The 22,966-nt window shown below is 38.5% G+C and overlaps 1 protein-coding gene across 1 annotated transcript; it reads left to right on the top strand.

The window, feature by feature from the left end:
• Positions 1-386: 386 nt before the first annotated feature.
• LOC139709645 (lipase maturation factor 2-like) lies at positions 387-21,114 on the top strand. Its single transcript, XM_071621607.1, has 14 exons — positions 387-567; positions 1,484-1,737; positions 3,880-4,137; positions 4,763-4,915; positions 6,244-6,367; positions 7,485-7,613; positions 8,336-8,441; positions 9,583-9,682; positions 11,082-11,267; positions 14,173-14,227; positions 16,459-16,572; positions 17,105-17,195; positions 19,268-19,379; positions 20,770-21,114. Exons 1-14 carry the CDS (start codon positions 474-476, stop codon positions 20,923-20,925), a joined length of 1,932 nt encoding a protein of 643 aa, XP_071477708.1. The 5' UTR covers positions 387-473; the 3' UTR covers positions 20,926-21,114.
• The last annotated feature ends 1,852 nt before the right edge of the window (positions 21,115-22,966 follow it).

Here is a 22,966-nt window from a genome sequence, read left to right as displayed (position 1 = left end):
TTCGCACTGCCATGACTGAACTCAGTTTGCTTGGTTCTACATCAATATAGGCATAGAATTTCATGCACATCAAAGGACACGTGTACTAACTTTTGGCTGGATATATGTAGTACAGTGTAATCAAGTGGTTGAGGGAATTATCTTCGTCCTGCCTTTATTTATACTAGTACAACTGTACTCAGTAGAAGATTATCACTTTTTATCTGCTATATTCTTCTCGCGTTTGTTATCTATGGAGTGCTGATCTACACTTAGCGCTCCATACCCACTATCAACTGGATGCGGACAGTACACGCGTGGGTTTTCCATTGAACGGAATATAGAAAGACTGAGTTTGCGGAGAGAAATATAGCTCAAACAAGACTGTCAATCAAGCAATTTGTTTTCATTCGAGGATCTCCAACTCACTGTAGATCTAAAGATTTTCCAAGTGGAGAAGTATTTATCCTTTGAGCTCTTCACTTTCATCTACTATGGCGAGAATAGATGCTACCAAGGACCTGTTTTTGTGGAGTATGTCTGCCATTTACCTGTGTGCTTTTGCATCGCTCTACGTGCAAATCCCAGGTGAGACTGATTGATTGTTGATGAGAGTGCTATCAATTTTCCTGCCTTTCTGTTTGTAATGGTGACTGATTATAATTAGTACAGTTTGAGTGGCGTCTTTATATGGCGCTCAATTAAAAAGCTGTTCATTGTTGGTATAAAGCGGCTCTCTGATGCCATACACTAAACAGTTTCAGCTGTCCACGACCGTCAGGCCACGTACACGTATGCACGTCGTATCTCAGACTCGAGTTCCACTCGAGCCGGGCTCAGGCCATGGCCAGCCCGAGCGAGGGAGGGTCGGGCGGGCCGGCCAGATGCGGGCGGCTAGGCCCGGCCTAGTAAAGGCTGGGGTTGCGGCGGCTTCGCCTCGCTTGCTTGCATGTGTTTGTAAAGTTCTGGATCTATTAGTATTATAATTATTATTACATAGATTAAAAACGAAAATAAGAACAACAACAGATTGGGGGGGGGGGGGGGGGAACACACGTACCACCACCACCAACAAATTTTCTCCTATTCTATTGAGTCTTTTTATTATCAGCTCTGGCAGGTAGACCCTGAGACAGAGTCTAGAATTATTATAGTAGATTTTAAGATGTTCATTATCATCATCATCAACACATCACCATCGATATCATCATTACAACTTGACAAAAGTGAAGATAATTTTGCCATAGGGGCCTACATCATTCTACACTACCCTTCCCTGATCTTGTTTAGCTTAAGCATGTATAAATAGGGAATATTATTAATCTTGCGAGTGGGAGGAGATCTCCAAATGTGAACACAGAAAATAAACTAGGGTCTAGCCCTGTTTTAGTCCTAGAGAATATAGGGTTCAAGCCGCTACTGTTGTTGATAAACTAATGATGATTTATTTTTATTTTTAATATTATTATTATTATTTTCTTTTTCTTGTCTTACCAAAATGTAGGACTGTACGGAGAGACTGGCTTACTTCCCGTCAACACCCAGCTGAAACTCAATGGCCGCCACCCAGTGGCTTGCTTCCAGGATAAGCCCACGCTCCTGTGGTTTGCCGGGGACTTTGGCGTCTCCTCGGAGGTGGCCATGGAGCTCCTGTGCATCCTGGGATGTGCTCTGGCGGTGGTGTGCCTGGTCTCGAAACGGATGCGGGATTGCATCTCCTTTGGCTGCCTCTGGTTCCTCTACCTCTCTGTGTATCATGTGAGTTTTTATATGTGACCCTGTATGACAAAACCAACAAAAAGTCCCACACACTGATTTTGTGCTAGGACTGAAAATAGGTGACATGGGTAAACCTAGCCAATCTTGAGTTTTTCATATTTTCTGAAAGAGCAAGTCTTCTGAACTACATCATCCTATAAGTTTGGGATCATAAAACGAACAGGAAATTGTGTTCTTGGCAGTTTGTCTCGAACACTTTTTGGTAGAATAGTGTGATTTGGTGTTTCTCGTTGAGTCCTCTTTTCATTTCTGTAAAAACCCTGTCCATACTCTTCACTTTCAACTCCAGGAACTTTTGAAAGAATGCTGCTATTGCTTTGAAAGTGGGCATTAACCCGTTGAGGACGAGTCCCCAAGTATACTTGGGCAGGTGTCTATGGGAAATGCGTGTTGTAGCAAAATAAAACCGTCCTCAATGGGTTAATCATCTACAGAATGTGTTGATGAGGCATAGCTTAATCTGATAATCCTTTCATTGTTGATGCTCTGGTGGTTAACATCCTGTTTTTTGTTCCATTCATTGCACAGCTACCATGGCTTGGTAAAGATTAAGCGCTTGAATAGACCCTGTACTTCACAGCCTCTTTTCTCAGTTCACACTTTCCAGAGTTTGTGCTTTCTTTCCAGTGTCAGGATAGGTTAGGAGAGTCTATTTTTTTAAATTGAGTTATAAAATACATCATTTTTTAGCTTAAAGTCTGCTCTTTCAGAATCTGTTCTTTCAGAATCTGTTCTTAACTACAAATACATGTCTGGTGACTTTTTGTTAGTTTTTTTGATGCCGGGTCACATATCCCCCACCACCTTTCTTTACTTTTTAATTTGTTTCTTCTTGCTTGGGACATTCACATATGTGCTTTGCTCAGTAATTGATGTAGGAGTCCCAAATTTAACCCTTTGAGTGTGAATTAGCACAGAAAACCCCAGTAGCCTTAACCCTAACTAGGCCGGGCTATTTATCGCGACGAAAATTGGCACACACATTGCCTATGATGTAATCTAAAGTACCACGAAGTTAAATTTTTCAAAAATTATCATTTACACTAAATTATGCTAATTTACGCATAATGATGCATGAAATCAGACAATTTGGTATAAATCCCTAAATAAAGCTCAAAACAGGCACATTTTTTGTGTAAATATTCTTTTTAGTGTCCTTAGCAAATGTAAGAGAAAAAAATTGCGCAATCAGAAAAAATTTCCTAAGTATTTTATTGTTTTTTGAATTTCTTATGTATTTCCTTGTTTTTTCGACTTTATGTTTTTCATTGTTTTTTCGATGAAATTTGTCTGTGACATCGTTCCGAACGAGAAAATATGTTATTGATTGATTTTAATCAATAAAACCCCCAAATACTCATGCTTTTATGAAATTTGCCAGTAAACACAGTTTGCATTGAAATTGTACACGAATTCACATTTTGGAGCAATTTTTGGTCTGACATGCACGTGCATATTTATGCGCAACTTCGTAACCGTGCGCCCGGGCATCGCAAATTTGGAGTCAAAAGATGCGGGAGAGTCGAAAGAAAAAAGTCATGAAACGTCGCGGCGATAGCTTCTCGCGATAGCGATACATAGTGCGAAACGTCGAGGGGGTGGCCTCGGAGGCCCCCCCCCCCCCCCCCCCCCCCCCCCCCGGCCTAGTTAGGGTTAAACATGTGTACACACTGTCTAAAGTCCCTGGCACAGAAAGGATTAACCTTTTGCTTCCTGCTCTAGGGGGATCTGTGCAAAGTCTGTGGAGATTTCAGAGTCTCATGGAAAAAAGTTGGGGGACAATTCTTGACCAGAAATGATTTTTGAAAAATATAAACAAGATACAATTAACAAGCACAATGATAACAATTTAGTACATGAATCAACCTTGTAAGACAGTACATGTTTATATGGCAGTTTGAGGTTTCAGCCATTACTTAAGAGTAAGAGAAATGTGATTTAAGTGCCTTTTTTTTCCATTCTGAGTATTTTAAAAAAATGAATTTTCTGAGAACCAATGGAAAAGGATTCTGGCTATTACGTTTAATTTTGCTTTGTGACATGATGGTTGTAAGAAACTGTAAACCTATCAATAGCTGAGATGTAATTGCTTCCTCATTGGTATTGATTCTACCACACCAGGTGGGCCAGACCTTCCTATGGTTCCAGTGGGATATCCTCCTCCTCGAGGCGGGGTTCCTCACCATCCTGGTTGCCCCCCTCCAGCTCTTCAAGTGGAGGCGGGCGACCAATCACCACCGGCACCACGACGCCATCTCCTTCTGGCTGGTCCGATGGCTCCTCTTCCGCCTCATGTTTGCCTCGGGCGTGGTCAAGCTCACCAGCCGCTGCCCGACCTGGTGGGGACTGACCGCCCTCAACTACCACTACGAATCGCAGGTGAGGAGATCCCATAGTGGGATGCAGTCATGTAAGGCAAATCAGTTGCTAGTGATGTGTGATGTTAACTTGTGCAGCCTTTCTTTTGCAACACTTATGTGCACCAATTTTAAGGCTTTCTGCTTTAAAAACCCCTTCCCCTTTCACTCATGCTATGGTTATTTTACTCCTTTGCCTATTCCTTATCCTTCTGTTCCTGATCTTGTTTGATGTTGCCTCCCTATTCCTCTTTATCCTTCACAGGTTGCCCTTAATGATCCTTAGGATCATCACTGGCCCACCTCTGCCTTTTGTTTGCTCACCCCTTTGGTACAAGTCCCTCTCCTTCCCTGTTGGGCCTCTTGCCTGTGACACCTAACCTACCCCCAATCATTTTCTGTGTTCTGTGTCCATAGACTTTCCCGGACAGGCATGTTGTGTGAAGTCCATAGGTGTCTGCTTACCCTGTATCTTTGTCATTTTGCCTCTTCCGAAGGTTCTTGCTAGGACAGGCTCTTATAGATGATATTGTACAGTTAAGAGTCTTTTTTGTTTGTTTGTTTGTTTGTTTGCAATGATGTTCACAATAATGGCTTTCGTGCTTAGTTTTGCTCATTTAGAATTGTTATTTTGTTTCCTTATCCAGTGCATTCCTACTCCACTAGCCTGGTATGCCCACCAACTTCCAGAGTGGTTCCAGAAACTGAGTGTGGTGGTCACTTACTTCATAGAGATTGCTATGCCATTCCTCTTCTTTGCTCCCTTCAGACGACTCAAACTATTTGCCTTCTATGGACAGGTAAGAGTCTTCTGATAGCAATATTAAAGGGAACGCAAACCCAAAGAGCAATGTGGATTGAGTGAAAGCAGTAACATTAGTAGAACACATCAGTGAAAGTTTGAGGAAGATTGGACAATGGGTGCACAAGTTATGAATTTTTAAAGTTTTGGTGTTGGAACTGCTGGGTAAGGAGATTACTTGAGGTTATGACGTACGAGTGGACTACAATATAAAGAAAATATAAAGGGAATTCAATACAAATTCATTTTTCATGAGAATTACACATTCCATCAACTTGATACTGACATATGTTTGGGGTAGCACTTGTTCCCCCTGCTTTCTGAAAGCGGTTAGTCAAGTACTCTTTCATTTTGCTAGAAAAGTGACTTTTTGTGGAATTCCTTTTATATTTTCTTTATATTGTTGTCTACTCATACGTCATAACCTCTAGTAGTCTCCTCATCCAGCGGTTCCAACACCAAAACATTAAAAATTCATAACTTTTGCATCAATTGTCCGATTTTCCTCGAACTTTCACTGATGTGTTCTACTAATGTTAATGCTTTTACTCAATCCACATTGCTCTTTGGGTTTGCGTTCCCTTTAATAATGATGCTGATGGACATTTAAAGGTAGTAACCTCTCTTATACACTTGGCACGAGAGGTGACCACAGATCAAAAGAATCATAATTTGAACAGTGAATTTAGTATGAGATGTAGAGTTTACATTGTGGTAAAATCATTCACATTGTAGCATGAGGTGACACCAGGGCCCCATTTCATAAAAAGTTGATATGATAGCAACTCTTGCTCGAATGGCAATTGTCATGGTAATGACAAGAATCCTGCTTCCTGATTGGCTGTTGCTGTGGGAAGTTCCCATTCCAGCAAGAATTGCCATCCTAACATTTTTTTATGAAATGGGGCCCTGGTGTAAGAGTAGTTACTGTTATTAGCAAACTGTTAGAGAGCAACTCAAGAGGGAGTAGCTCATTCTGACACTGAAAGAAAGCTGATTTTGTTTTTTTTTTTAATATGTGCTTCACAATATTTTGACATTTATTTAATTTTGCATATCCAATATACATCTGCTAAAGTAGATCTTTATTTTCCTCACCAATTCATTGAAGGAATGTAAAAGTTGATTTGAGGATTCGACACTGCTCACCTTAATAAAGCATGGTTAATATTTTGTGAAATTTGATTTATGCATATTTTCATAATAATATGTACAAATTTTGTTGAAAATGATATGAGCTTGAAAAAAAGGACATTACTTTCAGGCTACCATAATTTATTTGATGTCAAGTAAATCTTGTTTGTTTTTGTTTTTTATGGAAACCAGTTGCTTCTCCAGGAGATGATCATTTTGAGCGGAAACTACAATTTCTTCAACCTCCTCACCATTGTTCTTTGCATCTCACTGCTAGACGACAGATTCCTGGGGAAGGACAGCTCCAAATATACAGGTGACCAGTAGCTTATAGTAAAGACTGTTCATTCAATGATTGTAAGCTTGTCGTTTGTTGATCATACATGCCCGAGAAGTTTTGCAACAGGCGGCATTATGTTTTGGGGTTGTTGTTGTGATGTTTTTTTTTTTTTTTTTTTTTTTTTTTGGGGGGGGACATTCAAATGGCATTCTCCTATTTGTATCCCCCACCCTTCTCTCCTTTCTTCACCATTTTACAATTATGATGGTGGATTTGGAATGTTAGGTAACAGCCTCGCTAGCTACTTGCAAAGACCTTTTATTCTTAATGAGATAAACAAGATATTCCAGACCTGTTTATGCCACTCCACAAAGCATAAAGTTGATCTGTGCAATGTCGCTTGACAGCATAAATCCAGTTATCTTGAAATAGAACCCTTTGAGTGACCTTTTTATCATACCTTTAACTTTCTAGCATTTTTGGTTCTTTACCTTATTTTATTGTGAGCAATTTATTTTACTCCTGTGCTGTGCTAACTGTTTGCCCCAAGATTACTGTATTAGGTAATATTTCACAAGCATTTCAGTTCAAAATCATCAATATTTGTGATATGTTAACTGGTTCTTCTCTGTCATCACTAATGTATACATGAAATACATTGACTTGCAGTAGGTGGTTTACTTACTCTAAGTTATTTGAATGATTATCAAATAGTTTTAATAATAATGTGATTAATATATCAATGAAGGAAATTATTTATTTGTTGTTTATTTTCGTCCAAGTAAATTGCATATTGCTGTTTTCTTTGCATTCAGTGTAATGGTTGGTGGCAGTGTAGTATTTGTTGGTGTCTCTGTCATGCAAATGCAACATTTTTCCATCAGTGAATGCACATGTGACATAGTAATGATATATTGTAAAACCAGAAGCAGTCACAGCATGAAACTTTCGCGAATTGGAGCTGGCGGCCTTTTCCGCGGCACGAAACTTTCTCGCATTGCCACTAGCATTCAATGCAATATGCATTGTGTGGAGAAAGATTCTCGCAAGCATTTTATTCTTGCAAATATTGGCTCCTCCAGAAACTCGTGAAAGTTTCATGCAAGCGAAAATTTCTGATTTTACAGTATTGTCTCTGCTTTTACTGTGACAGGTACATCATACTCAAGGTTCGGCAGGAGCGCCATCTGTGTCAGTGTCTATGCGTACCTGTTCTACAACCTCATCCACTACTTCAAACTTCGGGTTGACTTCCAAAACATGAGGGTAGACTCCCAAGTAGGTGAGTCTGGATCTATAAGTTACTGAATTTCTGCATTTTGTTATGTATCATTTTGTTCCTGTGCATGCACCATCTTATGAATGTCCATAAATTCTTTGATTTTTGAGGCAGAGGAAATGTAGTTGACCATATATATGTAATGTAGAAGGAATTAATTGAACAACACTCACAAGTCCTCCACAAAGCTTGTCCTGTTGATGACATTTTGCAAGAGCTTGTTGAGTATTAAAAAAAAATGTCATGTATGCAGTAGTGTTTTACTCATGTACACACCAAACAGCGTACAATATAGAATGAAATACATTGATGGTGCAATGGTATCCATCATTTTTGCGTTATGGTTGACTTGGGTGAATTGAAAATGGGCTTGTTTTGTTCTTTTGTGTGTTTACCTGATATTTGTAGCGTAAATATGCCTTAGAGCAGTACAGATGGAAAACACCAGTGTGTACATAGCTTCATGTACATCTATTCCAGTATTAAAGTACTGTAAAACATGATATATTTGCAGCATGAATTTTTCGTGAATTGGAGCTGACAGCCGTTTTCGTGGCATGAAATTTTCGCGAAATGCCACTGGCGTTCAAGGCGTATAGTGTGCACAAGGACTTTCGCATGCATTTTAATTTCGCGAATCTTGGCGCTAGCGAAATTTGCGAAATTAAAATGCACGCGAAAATTCCTCGTTTTACAGTACTTGGTATGTTTGGCTGTCACTGCAGGTTTTACAGAACATGAGTTCCTCACAGCATTAACCAATGTGATGCCTTACACCATCTGGCTGGGGATGATTTCACTGGCTGCCGTCATAGTCACTGCCTTGTGGAGGTAAAATGGTGTCCAGATGATTGGAATCATGCGGTCTTTATTTTTATGTTCTCTGTGATCTTCATATCATTATACCCCGTAAAGAGCCATGGGATGAGCTCACCTCAGACAATTTTGACAGATAAAAGGGTCTGTCATGATGTAACATTCACCTTTTGAGGACGAGTCCTGAATATACTCAGGCAAGTGTGCATGGGAAATGCATGTTGTAGCAAACTCAGCCCGTCCTCAATGGATTAAGCATTAATTTACTCGAGAGACAAACATTAAAGGTTACCCAGTCGTACGCATCATCAGTCATAAACTACCAGGGAAAAAAATTGTAGGTGCAACGTATGTGATTTCAGGGAACAAAATTTGGAATGAGAAGCAGCAAGACAGGAAAGATGATATTGGGGATGCAAGAAATGAGCAGAATGTTTTAGAACGGACCAATAATCAAGGCATAAACGATCTAATTATCTTTCATTTATTACAAATTCAGCTTTGGCAAGTATATGGTGGTCATTCAAATAACTCGTGGTGATGATGAATGATGAAGAGGATTATTGTGAGTATCATTCTTTTGGCCGGATTTTCAATAAGTGTATTCAACTGCAAAAATGTTGAAATGCAAGAGCAAATCAAAATGCAATTTATGCAGATCACGAAGGGGGGGGGGGGGGGGGAGCTGAAGGAAGGCATAACCCATTCTTTTTGGAACTGGGATTGATGAGGGTGTGTGGTGATACAACGAATCTGCACATGGATGTGAAAACCTGGACTGGGAACCCGCAATGACTTTCATGAGAGATGAGAAACGTTATTTGGTGCTTTGGGAGTGAGATTTTAGATGGTCACCACTCTGAAAATTTGATTGGTGTGTAGCAGAGAGGCCATGCTGTGGTGTGAATGTGAAAGTTTAGACAGTCAGTAGTATGTAAAATCAATGTCTCTGCATTAAAGTTACTGGTATTTGCTATTTTGCAGAGGCAATGTTTTATTTTTCCTTGTGGCTGTCTGTGAGATTTCATTGATAAAGGCATTGGAATTCAGGAATTTTACTGTCTTTGGTAATTGTATTTTTTAAATGGCTTGTAAATCCTTATCCTGGTCTCAATTTCATCGCATTCGTTTTTGCCTTCTCTATGTTTGTGTACAGGTCAGTGACCCAAGATTCTTCGGTTGTTCAGAAGTTCTGGTCTGTCTTCCAATGCTGTGTGTTCACATTCATAGCAATGTTTGTGTTTTCTATAAGCCTGGTAAGTAAAATTCTTGTCCACCACTCTCTCACTCTTTGAAAACAAAAGAGTTTAATTGAATGAGTCAAGCAGGAAGTTGGGATGAGTCTTAAACTTAGAGCACTGTAAACATCAATATTTTTGCATGAATAATTTTTTGCAATGAGCGACTCAAAAACACATTTGCAGGTTGTTGAATTCGCGCTGCGCAATTATCAATCCATTCACAATGTGCAGAGAAAATTGTGCAGATTTTTTTTTCAGGTTTTAGAATTCGCGCTAGCCAGAAAAGGCGCGAAATACGCGAAAAATAATGTATCGCAAAAATTTTGCATTTACAGTAGCTTTATGTTATAATTCATAGACGCAGGATTCATATAAGCCTAACATGTCACTCACTGTCACAGCAAAGTATGAAAATAGTGTTGTTGCCAGGTAATTGGAAGACACTTACAACATTTTCAAGTGAAATTCTTCCCCAAAGGAAGAAGTTGACTTTGATGAATAGAGTAACATGAGTATGATAATGGCTATATTTTTCACTGATCTCAAATGTTACATGATGAGGGTCTTCAAATTTCAACAGTTTCATATTTTCTTGGAGAGGTGATCCTGGTCATGGTTACATACTGTACTGTGTAAATTAGATTTGTTGATGATCTCATTGCCTCACATGTCTCCCAATTGTTTGCACAGAAATCTTAGCTGAGCTTCATTTTTTTTTTTGTAATTGAATGTATTCAAAACAAAAAATGTATATCCCATACATTTTTTCTGGAATCATACCATTGTTGTTGTTGTTGTTGTGTTGTTGTTGTTGTTGTTGTTGTTGTTGGGATTATGGTTGTAGAATAATTGACATAGAGAATGATTTTCAAATCGTAATGTGCAAACCAATATGACAAATTCACTATAGCTTTGTCTTGTGTGCAAATGTGAAAGTGGCCATACTATTATTTCACAACTACTTTTTTTGAGATTCAATTAATTTCTTATTCCCTCATCTGAGTTTAATGACAATAATTTCTACTCTTTTCATTTGACTTTGTTTTTATCAGAGTCAATTTAAATACAGGTTGGAGTCTTAAAGGCGGGAAAAAGAAATAGTGGGTAAATTGAAACATTTGACAGATGTTAACTGGTTTGCTGGACACAGCTATACACAGACCAACAACACAGGTCAACATAATCGGGTTGAAACATATGTAGACAGACATGCAAAGGCATGTTTGTTGATAATAGGGTGGTGAATTTCAGAAGGCTCCAATTTGTTATTCTGCAAGCTTCAATATGATTACAGGGGTGTACCACAACTGGTATTTGAAATAGTAGCTCTTTGAAGTTATAGTGGAAACGGATATCAGGAATCACAAATGTTAACTGTGGATGATCGACACTTGTCTCTTTTGGCCGTATCCAGGTTCCACACTGTATGGTTGACAGGCAGGCCTACAACGGCCTCCCTCCTGTACTACACGAGTGGAACAAGAATGTCGATCGCTTCGAGGTCGTCCATTCCTACGGCCTGTTTCGCAGGATGACTGGGGTGGGAGGTCGTCCGGAGGTCATCATCGAGGGCAGCGATTTCGTAGACAGTGGCTGGCAGGTGAGGAATGCCTCAGGTTTCTTTATCTTGTCTCTATGTAAGGAGGAGTGGCCTGTGTCTCTTTCATATATATCTTTCTGTCATTATTTCATTCTCTCCATCCATCTTTTGTTCTGTCAATCTCTCACTCTATCCATCCATCTGCCTTTCTATCAATCTATACAGCTGTATACATACCATATGCCCCCAAAAAATTACAACGGGACCCTCGGCAATGATAACTTTAAAAATAGTGAATCAATCCAAATACAATTTCAGGGTACGGAACTATAACTCATTGCCCACATCTTACAGAAATCCCCATTCGATTTGCTTCAGTGGTCAAAGAGAAATGAGGAATTTTGTAGAGCGTGTCAGGAATCTCTTCCCTCCAAGTTCTGTCTATTGTGTTCACACACAAGAGCATTCAAGTGCTAAACTTAGAAGAATCAGACTCATGACATGCTTTACAACAATCCACATTTCTCTGTGACCACTTAACCAAGTTGAATGGGGTTTTCTGCAAATTAGAGCTAAGATGTTGTATTTTAAGACCCTGAAGTAGCATTTAGACAGTTTAATCATATTGGGTGTTATCAATGCAAAAATCTGATTGTAATTTTTTTATGCCTCCGCCAACGAAGTGGCCTAAGGCATTATGTTTTCAGGTCGTCCGTCCGTCTGTACGTCCGTCCGTCCGTCCGTCCGTCCGTCCGTCCGTCCGTCTGCCCGTCTGTCCGTCCATCCGTCCGTACGTCCTGTTTGGTTTTTTTGTCGATATCTCAAGAACGGTGTGGTGGTTTTACATCAAACTTGGTATGAGGGTATATCCTGGGGGGATAATACTTTGTTTGGATTTTAGGGTCACGGGGTCAAAGGTCACAGGTTATTTTGTGAAAGGTGAGGTTGAAATTTCATGTTTTTCTGCGTATCTCGCAGATGGTTCAAGGTATCTTCATGGAACTTAGTATATATGTATGTACCGATGGGCAGTGATTATCTAGGGAAGTTGGGGGTCATGGGTCAAAGGTCAGGGGTCAAAGGTCAAGGTCAACTCCTCAAAATATCACTACTTTCCTTATATTTATGCAATGCCTGAAGGATTTTTTTTAAAACTTGATGTATGCATGTATTACCCAATATATATTCTGTGGGAAGTTTCTTGCCAAAAGGTCAAAGGTCAAAGGTCAAGTGAAAGTGCTCAATTGCACTTTTTCCTCCATATCTCGAAAGTAACTCAAGGTATCATCATGAAACTTACATATTTATGCATGTTCTACCTAACGGTGATTCTCTTTGGAACTGTGAGGTCAAAGGTCAAAGGCCAGGTTTAGATAATACTATTTTACCATTTGATTCTGAAATTATACTTTTTCTCAATACCTTGAAAATTACTTAATGCATAAACTTATAAAAGGGTCAAAAGTCAAGGAAAAATCATCAGTTCCCCAAATACCTGCACTCTGACATTTTAATCATTCATCCAATTGAACCTAGTGCTAGGAAAGTGAACATTCAGCACATTTGTGGCAAACCTGTCATTTTAATATTTTGCCAATTGTGTGAAACTGTCATCACACATTGTCAAGACATTGTACTATAGACCTATTAGGAGAACCATGCATTATGGCGGAGGCATACCAGTCGCCGTAGCGATATTTCTAGTTTGGACATACTGTATTTCTCTATCCATCCATTTTTCTTTCTATCAGTCTATATAATATCACTCTATCCACCCATCCATCTATCTGTATAATTTCTCTATTTATGCATCCACCTTTTTCTATCTCATTGAACATTATACTGGTATCAAATTTTAGGGCAGTGATGTGGCTTAGTTGGTGGAGTGTGTCTGCCTTTCAGTCGAATGAGTCAGGTTTGGGCGTGGGTTTCTAACCAACGGGATTCTTACAGATCTGAAATTTATGTTGTGTGTTGTCATACCGTCCCCTCTTGTAAAATCAAATCACTCTATCCTGCATACAGGACATAAAATGGAGTTCCTTTGTGTGAGAGAGAGTCACAGCCCACGCGCGTGAAAGATCCTGCTTCATTTATTCATTGAAAAGAGCAGGGTGCTTGACCCAGTGAAGTGTCAGCCCCCATGTGGGTACAACTGGACCCCATGAAAGACCAACATCACTGTGATAGTGCCTTCAAATGGAATAAACTGCTGTCTTGTCATGTAAAGAGGGGGAAAAAACACACAAATAACAAATTTATGTTGCTGTTCTCAATCTTAGCCCATTTGGACAAGAACCATGAAACTCTAATGCAAATACATGTCTTTAAAAAAAAAGGAAAAAAAAAAGGTCAATGCCTTTGATGTGATTAAATCTTTTGCAAGTATTGCAAGTAAAATTTCGCATTTTGATGAGGATGTTTAAAGAAATCGTAGATAACATTAAAGGGGACCTCCGGATGATTTTTCAGACTTTTACATTTGAACAACTATAAACTAGTTAAACTGGGCACAGAGTTTCAGAATTTATAGTGATTGGGATGAGGAATGAGAATGTTTTCAAAATTTATAACAAATTACAATGAACAAGGATGATGACATGGCAGAGTCACCATAAGAATTCATGACTTGGGACTCAAGGAAGCAGAACAAAAGAAGAAGGCATGCATAGATTCTCAACAGGTGAACTCGTTGATCAAGCGGTATTGTAATGGAATTGCACTGCTACATTTCTGAAATATGTGAGGCTCTGATGTCATCAACACTGTTCAGTGTAATTTGTTTAAGATTTTCAGTTTATTGGTTTCTCTGCTCAAGGACCACAATAAATTCCACAAATCGATACATGGAGTTGTCGATTTATGTACTACATGATGTGAAATTATGAAAATCGTCTGGAATGCCCCTTTAGTGAGTCATCCTAATGAAGATGTTCCTTTATTTTGGGCTCTGTTCTGATTTCAGCCCTATGAATTTCTGTACAAGCCGGGAAACATATCTGAGCCCCCATCGTGGGTAGGTGAGTACACCGAATGACCCATGAATGACTACACCCTACTGTGGTACTATGAGTTGTGAATCTAATAGTAATAATGACAATCGTCTCCCAGTAACAGTGTCATTGATTTCTACATAAGTGCTGTGTAATGCCAGCTGTTTAATTGTACACACCCTGGTCAGTGGGTACTTTGTGTGCACTCACAGACAGCTGCCGAGTCTCCCTTATTGTGCAGAACACTTCTTAAGAAGTAAATCCATCTATCTATCCATCTATCTATCTATCTATCTATCTATCTATCTATCTATCTATCTATCTCTATCTCTATCTCTATCTCTATCTGTCTATCTGTCTGTCTGTCTATCTATCTCTATCTGTCTATCTGTCTATCTATCTCTATCTGTCTATCTATCTATCTATCTATCTATCTATCTCTATATACAACGTTGTATCTATTTATCTATCTCTATCTATCTCCATCTATCTGTCTATCTATCTATCTATCTATCTATCTATCTGTCTATCTATCAATCTATCTCTATCTGTCTATCTATCTATCTATCTATCTATCTACCTATATATCTATCGATCCATTTATCTATCTGCCTATCTATCTATCTATCCATCTATCTACCTATCTATCTATCTCTATCTATCTATCTATATATCTATCTATATCTGTCTATCAATCTGTCTATCACTCTATCTGTTTAACTCTCTATATTTCTATCAATCTACATGTAAATGTTGCTCTATCCATATGTCTATCTTTCTATCAATCTATGTATCTGTCTGTCAATATGTATATTACTTTTTCCATCCATCGATCTTTCTGTCAGACTATGTATCACTATTCATCGATCTTTCTATCAGTCTTTATATCACAATTCATCCATCTTTCTATCAATTCATATATCACTCTATCCATCCATTTATCTTTCTATGAATCTATGTGTTACTCTATCCATTCAATCTATATATCATTCAATCCATCTATCCATCTATTTTCTGGACTATGCATCCTTTTTTTAAACGATCTGTCTGTTATGATATATGAACACTACACTGTCAATACTTTTTTGCATTATATTACTCACTTCCAAGGTAATGTTTGTATTCATAATAACACCTTTATACAAACTAACTGAATTCTATCGGCATGTTTTCACAGAGAATCCGATAGACCCAGAATTCTGTAAACCTCGAATTAAATACTGCGCTAATGCAGACCCAGCTTGTTTCCACAGAAAGCATGTAGTCGGTTAGTGTCCAATTCTACGCCTGTATGCACTGGTGACCGGATATCTGGAAAGTTGACTTAGTGCATCGTGGAAAAATAAACATCCATCATGGCAGCTGGTACAATTTGCTGGGTCGATGCATTCAGTCAGAGACTCCAACTCTCCCGTTTTCGACGGGAGATCTCCCGCCGAAAGCCCATTTTTGCAAAATCTCCCGTTCTCCCATTTGAGATTTGATTTCTCCCGCCCTGGCTCTGTGTCTCCCGTTGGAAAGGATTTCTTACTTATTGCTATCGTATCAGGTGAAAAAAATAAGCCTTAGATAGCACCAGAGAACATCTAGAACCCTAGGAACTTCGCGCTTCGCACACATCAACTTGGAGTCTCCCGTTTGCTAGGGGTTTCGGGCGGGAGAATCTCCAGATCAGAAGGTGCTTGGGGTTGGAGTCTCTGTTCAGTTGCATTTTAGATGGTGTTTTTGCAGTCTCGTTTGGCACTGTCTGATGGAGCACCACAACATATGATCATGTCACTGGTCATTGGCTTCAGATAATACTTCCGGGTCATACCGCGACCTCACATCAGCTGTATATTAGATTATTGAACCTGACATGCTTCCACAGTGCTGAAATGGGGAACTAACCCAGAAAGAACTACCTCAGGCGACAGTTTCGATAATCAGATTTTTTTTTTGTGGCTATTGGAATCTGGAAAATGCAATACTGGTGCGTTTCCACAGGCTCTTCTGTTAGATAGATACTTATAGACCCGGAATTTGGGGTTCTGTAGAAACAAGCCAATTGTCTCTCTGTTTTGAAGAAATCAAGACATGAACATAATTGTATGACTAGAGGAAAAAAATACTAAAAGTTTAGTTCCTTACTACATGATAATCCCCTTCTGTGCCAGGGACTTTGTACAGTGTGTGCAATTCTATTGGGTTCTCTGTGACAACCAGCACTCAAAGCACTTAGAGGGTTAACAAGTATTCCACCATGTGTTTGATTTCAGCCCCTCACCAGCCACGCCTGGACTGGCAGATGTGGTTTGCTGCCCTCGGCTCCTACCAGCGCAACCCTTGGTTCCTCAATCTCGTCTTCAGGCTCCTGAATGATGAACCCACTGGTACGTTCCAGTCTCTCGTCTCTCATTGTCACATTTTGTTTGTATCCCTAGCTTTCAAACAAATTTTGAAAAAAAGGAAGTAGAAAGAAGAGCTATCATATTATACATCTCGGATAATCTGAATTATTTTTGCCCATTGAGATGCATGTAACATGCAAGTATCTCACCAATTTAGAGTGGGAAGTAATATGTCAGCCCCGATCTAATAGTCATGATCGGCTTTTGTTGTGTAATGGCATATACCTGTAAGATGTAAACTGATATTCAAGATGGCTTCTGCTGTTGATATCAAGATTGGGTAACGTGAATTTGTAATATATGACCATGGTTAAATGTTAGCTGTTTAACCTCTTCATGTTTTCATTTGAACTTACTTTAATAATAACAATGGAATCAGCAGTATGATTGTGTCAGAATTATGAATTATTGAAAGCACCGAAGTATGATGTGAGATTGAAGCAGATCTTGTTGTTGGTTTACTTCTTTTTTTCTGAATATTTGACAGCTTTTTTTTTGTCTTCCAATTCCATAGTTTTGGATCTCATCAAGCACAACCCTTTTCCCGAAAAGCCGCCAAAGTACATCCGAGCCACGTTATACCATTATCACTTTACAGATTATGGGTGAGTTAGCCAAGTGTCCTCCTTGGCCTGATGCTAAGCCAGGAAAAATGAAGATATAAAGTATTCTCGTCATGTATGATGCAATCACACCTTGGCAAAACTAGTTTTAAGTTTACTCAGGCTGTTGGTGCTATAGTTGTGTGTACAGGGGAAACTCGGTATAACGAACACTGCTATAATGAGATATCGGTTATAACGAGGAAATTTTCTCGGTCCCAAATTTCCTTCCACACAAGTCTATGTAAAATGCTACTCTTATAGCGAGATCGGCTATAACGAAATAACTGCTATAACGAGATAAATTTTGTGACTTCCAAACAAAGAAAAACATAGTAAATCAAACCTGCTATAGCGAGGTAAAGCAAAATGCCTTCGGTAAAGCTTTACTTCGCCTGTGCTATCATCTTCCGAGATTGTAAAGCTTGATGCGCCAAAAACTGTCTTGTACACACATAATCATTTTCTTCAGTGCTCTCCAGCTAGCTCTGCATGTTGTACGTGTGAAGTGTGTGTGTGCACGCACACTGATACATGCAGAAAATGTGGTGGGACGGCCATATGTATACATGACATCATCATGACGTTTAGTAGGTGTGAGGCAATCTGATGCTGTGATTGGCCTTCTACTTAGGGAATTCCCCGTCTTCACACACACGCACTCAACAGTCATAATGTACATACAGAATGTGTCACATACACACACAGCATTGTGCAGACCATATTCAAGCTTTCCACACAACACACATCCATACGATAACCACATACCAATCCACAGACGATCTTGATACAATCGCAAGCTATATAAATTTACAAATTCAAACATCTACAATTAATAAGAAACACATTCTTGATATTGGATTTCCTTGGCGAAAAACATCTTCTTACCAATAAAGGTGAGTAATTCCCTCACACACAATATCAAGTTATCAGTATTGATTGAAATATAATGGGTAGTCCCACATGTGCAAATTAATGTCTTTATTTTATGCCTTCTTTTATGCCTACTGATATAACGAGATATCGGCTATAACGAGGAAAATGACTCGGTCCCGACCATCTCGTTATATCGAGTTTCCACTGTATGATTATAACCAGGTCCACGTGCAGCATTGAACAAAAATATGGAGTTCCTCGGCCAGATACTTTTATAGTACGTATTGAACCTTTAATGGGGACACTACCTTACACTTTTATACAGAAATAGAATTTTCACAGAGGGTACTCTAAAATAATCTATATAATCTAAAAATAATCCATATATGTGTATTATGCATACAGTTGTATTATGCCTTAGATAAGGAGCCTTGATATTGCTAAAATCTTGGCTTATTTGGGCATGGGAAATATTCTGCACCTCTCCCCCAGAATATTTCTTGCATACTGCCTTGTATATTCAAATTCAAATTCAAATTTATTTCACATGCTAAAAAGAAAACATCATGTTCACAATGAAACAGAAGAGAAAAGTATATACAAACATAGCACGTGAGGGATCAGTAAAGGCCGTATGAAGCCTATCGAGGCCGACTCCCTTACAAACAATAAATAGGACGCAATTTCCATCAAATATACATTAACGAACAAAAACAACAAAGAAACATCACAACAATAAAAAAGGGGAAAAAGTGGCAAAATTATTGCAATAATTACTCAATTGCACTTTGGATTAAAAGCATTTTGTATTTACATTTAAAAGATGACAGTGTTGGACTCTCTTTAATAAAAGTTGGTAACTCATTCCAGCATTCCAGCATATGTATATAAATATGTAGCACACTACTATTTCAAATGTGTATGAAAGTTTGCTGTTATTAGCAAATTTTGATGTGAATATTTGGTAGAAGATTTTTTGTTCTCATTCATTACCAGAGTATTTTTTCTCTCCTCTTTTTTTTATATTTTGAGTGAAAAAAAGTTTGCCTTGAAATCTTTGTGATTGACCCTATTCCTTTTCATGTATTGTCAAGAAAATGAAGAAAAGAAGAGGACACATTCTAATAGTTCCTACATTGTGTCATTGTACTTTCATTTCCCTTCTGTCCACAATATTCTCTCCTTTCCTCCCGCTGTAGGTCGCGGCCAGTTGACTGGTGGTCAAGGAATGAGGTCACCGAATATCTGCCGCCAGTCCACTTGAAAAACCAGCAGTTTCTGGACATTATACACAAGAATGGTATCAAAATTGTAAGTCTTACCATTTAATTACTATTTGTGCCAGAAGTGATACAGTGAAATATGGAAGGGATATGATAAATTGATAGAATACTGGTTATAGTAATGAGAGGTGCACAAGTAATGTGGTAAAAACTGTTACTATAATATTTCACGAGGGCATAATATTTTATTGATGTCTGGGTTAGAGTTTTCATCCGAGACCGCAGACCTGACTTGACCACTAGGTAGTGACCCTTTCAAGGACTGAAGAGCAGTGGCTTGCTAACCACTCTCTGCAATGCATAAGTCATGGACATTATTAAAGCAAAGGAGGTGCAAGAACAACTTGCAGCTCACATCTGTTCACTCTACTAAAAGTTCATCATGCTATGAATGAATATGTGTACATCTTTTACATGAGGGCACGGTACAGGCGATGGTTCTTCATCAGCTGCGTGTATTAAATCCGGCCAAATGCATTATCCGGATTAGCGCCGGTCACGACATGTCCGGATAGGAGAGGTCGGTCTGTAATATGTGGTTGACTTTGATGATAGGTGCATGTATAAATGTATGTATAAATATATAAACAAACATATATGTATATAATTATATAAATGAAAGATTTATAATCTGGTTTGAAGACTTGTAAAGAAGTGACAGGTGCTGGTGAAACTGTAGTCTGGGAGACACGGCCACCAACACAGCGTGCATAAATTACGTTGCCTGCATAATTTATCCATGCCACGGTCAAGGCAGCTCTGCTGTTCGGACGTGCCTTGCTCTCTTTAATCTTGTGGTGTACAAAGTTTATAGCACTTGTGTGTGTACATGTGTCATTCGTGCCTTTGTATTGCTGACCTCCTGATCGATGTTGTACTCCACAGGGGCTTTGGCTTACATTGAAGTTGTTATGAATATATTACTTGTGTGTGGGCGTGTCTCCTTTGGATGTCAGTTTTTCGGAATCAGAATTGCCCTATATTGACGTAAATAAGCACTGAATTGATCAGTGTTTTTGTAGTAGCCATGATAAAAAATCATTGGCGTACGTACTGGAGCAGGATTTGAACCTACAAGCTCCTCATCTCCGGACAGGTGTCATCTCCACTAGACCACCGAGCAGGATTTGTGTGTGTATATGTGCAAAGAGAAACAAATTGAAATCGAACTAAATCATGCACTGCGTTGAACCAAATGACCTGATGTGTTGACATAATGAGATCTTGTTCTGTATGGCAGTGAACACGTGATAGTCTTTAAAATTAACTTGTCTGTATGTTTGCTACCGAATGGCATGCATTGGAAGTAACCACATTCAGTGTACTTTTACATATGTAGCTCTCGTACATGTATCTGATGTGAGGTTGCAGCAGTGTCAGTGTGTCCTTGTTTTGCCCTCTTTTCTTCCATTTTGCAGAAAAAGACCAGCAGACACAAAAGCAGTAAGAAGACAGAGCCAAATATTCTCGAGCAGTTTGCATCTCTGGTGCGGCGTCTCCTTGGCAACATATCGGGGACCACGCTGATACTCTCCCTGTTTCTCCCGTGTGCCATCATATCATATTTCACGTAATACATCAGGAAAGAGAAAACCAAGATTACATGATTACTTTGCCATTAGAGTTCAGAAAAAGCGAATAAGAAAACAAACACAAATAATGCTTGAAATTGTTATTGCAGATCGACTCATACTGGTTTCCAACCCTTGTTGTTAAACTGCAACTTAAAAGAGATTTTATTTTTTATATCTTCAATGCAGTACCATTTTGTTTTATACCAGGAATTTAAAGGGATCCTATAGTTCTGGTAGAGACCTAACTTCAGGTTTCTAACATTTTTGGTGAGATAATGAGAAACCTCTTATGAAATATGAAAGAGCATGTAATTCCATGAGGAATTTAACGTTTATTTGATGAAAATTGGTTTTAAAATGGCTGAGATATCCAAAACAGAGCGATTCTAATAAGTGTGGGACCCACACTTTGTTACAATCGCTTTGTTTTACTTCGTTTTTGGATGTTTCAGTCATTCCAAACCCGATTTTCACCAAATAAACTTTGAATTCCTCTTAAAATGGTATGCTCTGTACTATTTCATAATTGTTTTCTTGGTATCTTGCAAAAAGTTAAAAGCCCAATTCTCATCTCCACCAATACTGTACCATCCCTTTAATCAAAATCAGCAGTTTCTGTATGATATGTCTTTCTTCCACAGCTTTGATCCCATTTTGTTTCAGGTGTATTAACAGAGCATTTGTGTCATTTTTCATATCTGATGGCTAATCACATGCAAGCGAATCCTGTTATAATAAGCCCGGATGCTTTTCACTTTTCGGTACAAATTTTCTTTTTCTTTATTTTAACCATGCATGTGTATGGCTCAACTCACTCAAGGTATAACTTGCTAATTTCGAAAACATAACGAGACTTTTCAAACTGGAGAAGATTTTACAGGTAAAGTAGTACTTATCGTTTCCCTTGCATTGTTCATTACTCACTGCTGTGGTTCCGCGTCTATAGCATGCGCTGTAAGGCGTTACTATCACCCAAATTATGTGCTTGTGGGTAGAAGAGAGTGTGTTTGATTCTTTGGCTGAGACAAGCGGATGCTTCCACTCTTTTACAGAATTTATTAAAGCTTGTCATTGCTAAGAGGAGAATGTTCTCTTTCTCCTGCCCTATCTCTTCTCTCTCTACTTGTTTTGTTTTCATATTCATACTACAGTAGTCAGGTGGTTTCAACATGAGTTATTTTTACAACAACAACAACAACAACAACAACAACAACAACAACAACAACAACAACAACAACAACAACAACAACAACAACAACAACAACAACAACAACAACAACAACAACAACAACAACAACGCTCTTTATTAGTTTTTTTTAACAAGAAAGTCTTCTTTACGTGCAAGTTGCACTTAATGTGTAGCAACCATCCGTAGTCCTTTGCGTATCTATGTAGCAACGTTTTGGCATCCCTTTCAAGCGAAATTTCATTACGAGGAGAAATTTCATACAGTCTCAAGTATCTTGTTATACATTGTAATGGGGTTCACCTGTAGCTGCAAGCCATGCAGTTGTGTTTCTTGTATCCTGTATTCCAGTTCAGCTTGTGTTGATGAGTTATTGTGCCTCCATTTACTGCTCTACAATGTATTTTCATTTCTTTGGTGTTTTTCTTTTTTATTTGTGTATTTGTGTGTACCATATGGACTTTGAACTTATGTGGCACATATTGCTGAGTTTAAGAGAGTTTAAAGAGTTTAAAATGCATGTCTGCATTACCATGACGTTGGAAAGATACTATATGAATATATTATACACCGGATATTTGTTTTTTCTTTTTCACAAATAAATGCAACTTCACCACTGTGGTGACTGTCATACCTGTATGCTGTAATCAATTCTATTTCTGTCCTTTACCTTCTTTTTTTTTTTAATTTTTTAATCTTTAAGAAGATGGCATTTCACAGGTTTATTGTTGATTTTACTCACTACTCACAATGTTTGTATGTTTTGGATCTGGATTTGATATATATATATATATATCTACATGTATACGTATATATATATATATATATATATATATATATATATATATATATATG

The sequence above is a fragment of the Diadema antillarum genome, unplaced genomic scaffold, assembly GCF_040938485.1.
Source record: "Diadema antillarum isolate AM-2024a unplaced genomic scaffold, OU_Dant_1.0 seq00001455_RagTag, whole genome shotgun sequence".
Taxonomy (NCBI): domain Eukaryota; kingdom Metazoa; phylum Echinodermata; class Echinoidea; order Diadematoida; family Diadematidae; genus Diadema; species Diadema antillarum.
The sequence above is the reverse complement of the archived record's forward strand: the minus strand, read 5'-3'. Positions and strand labels throughout refer to the sequence as shown.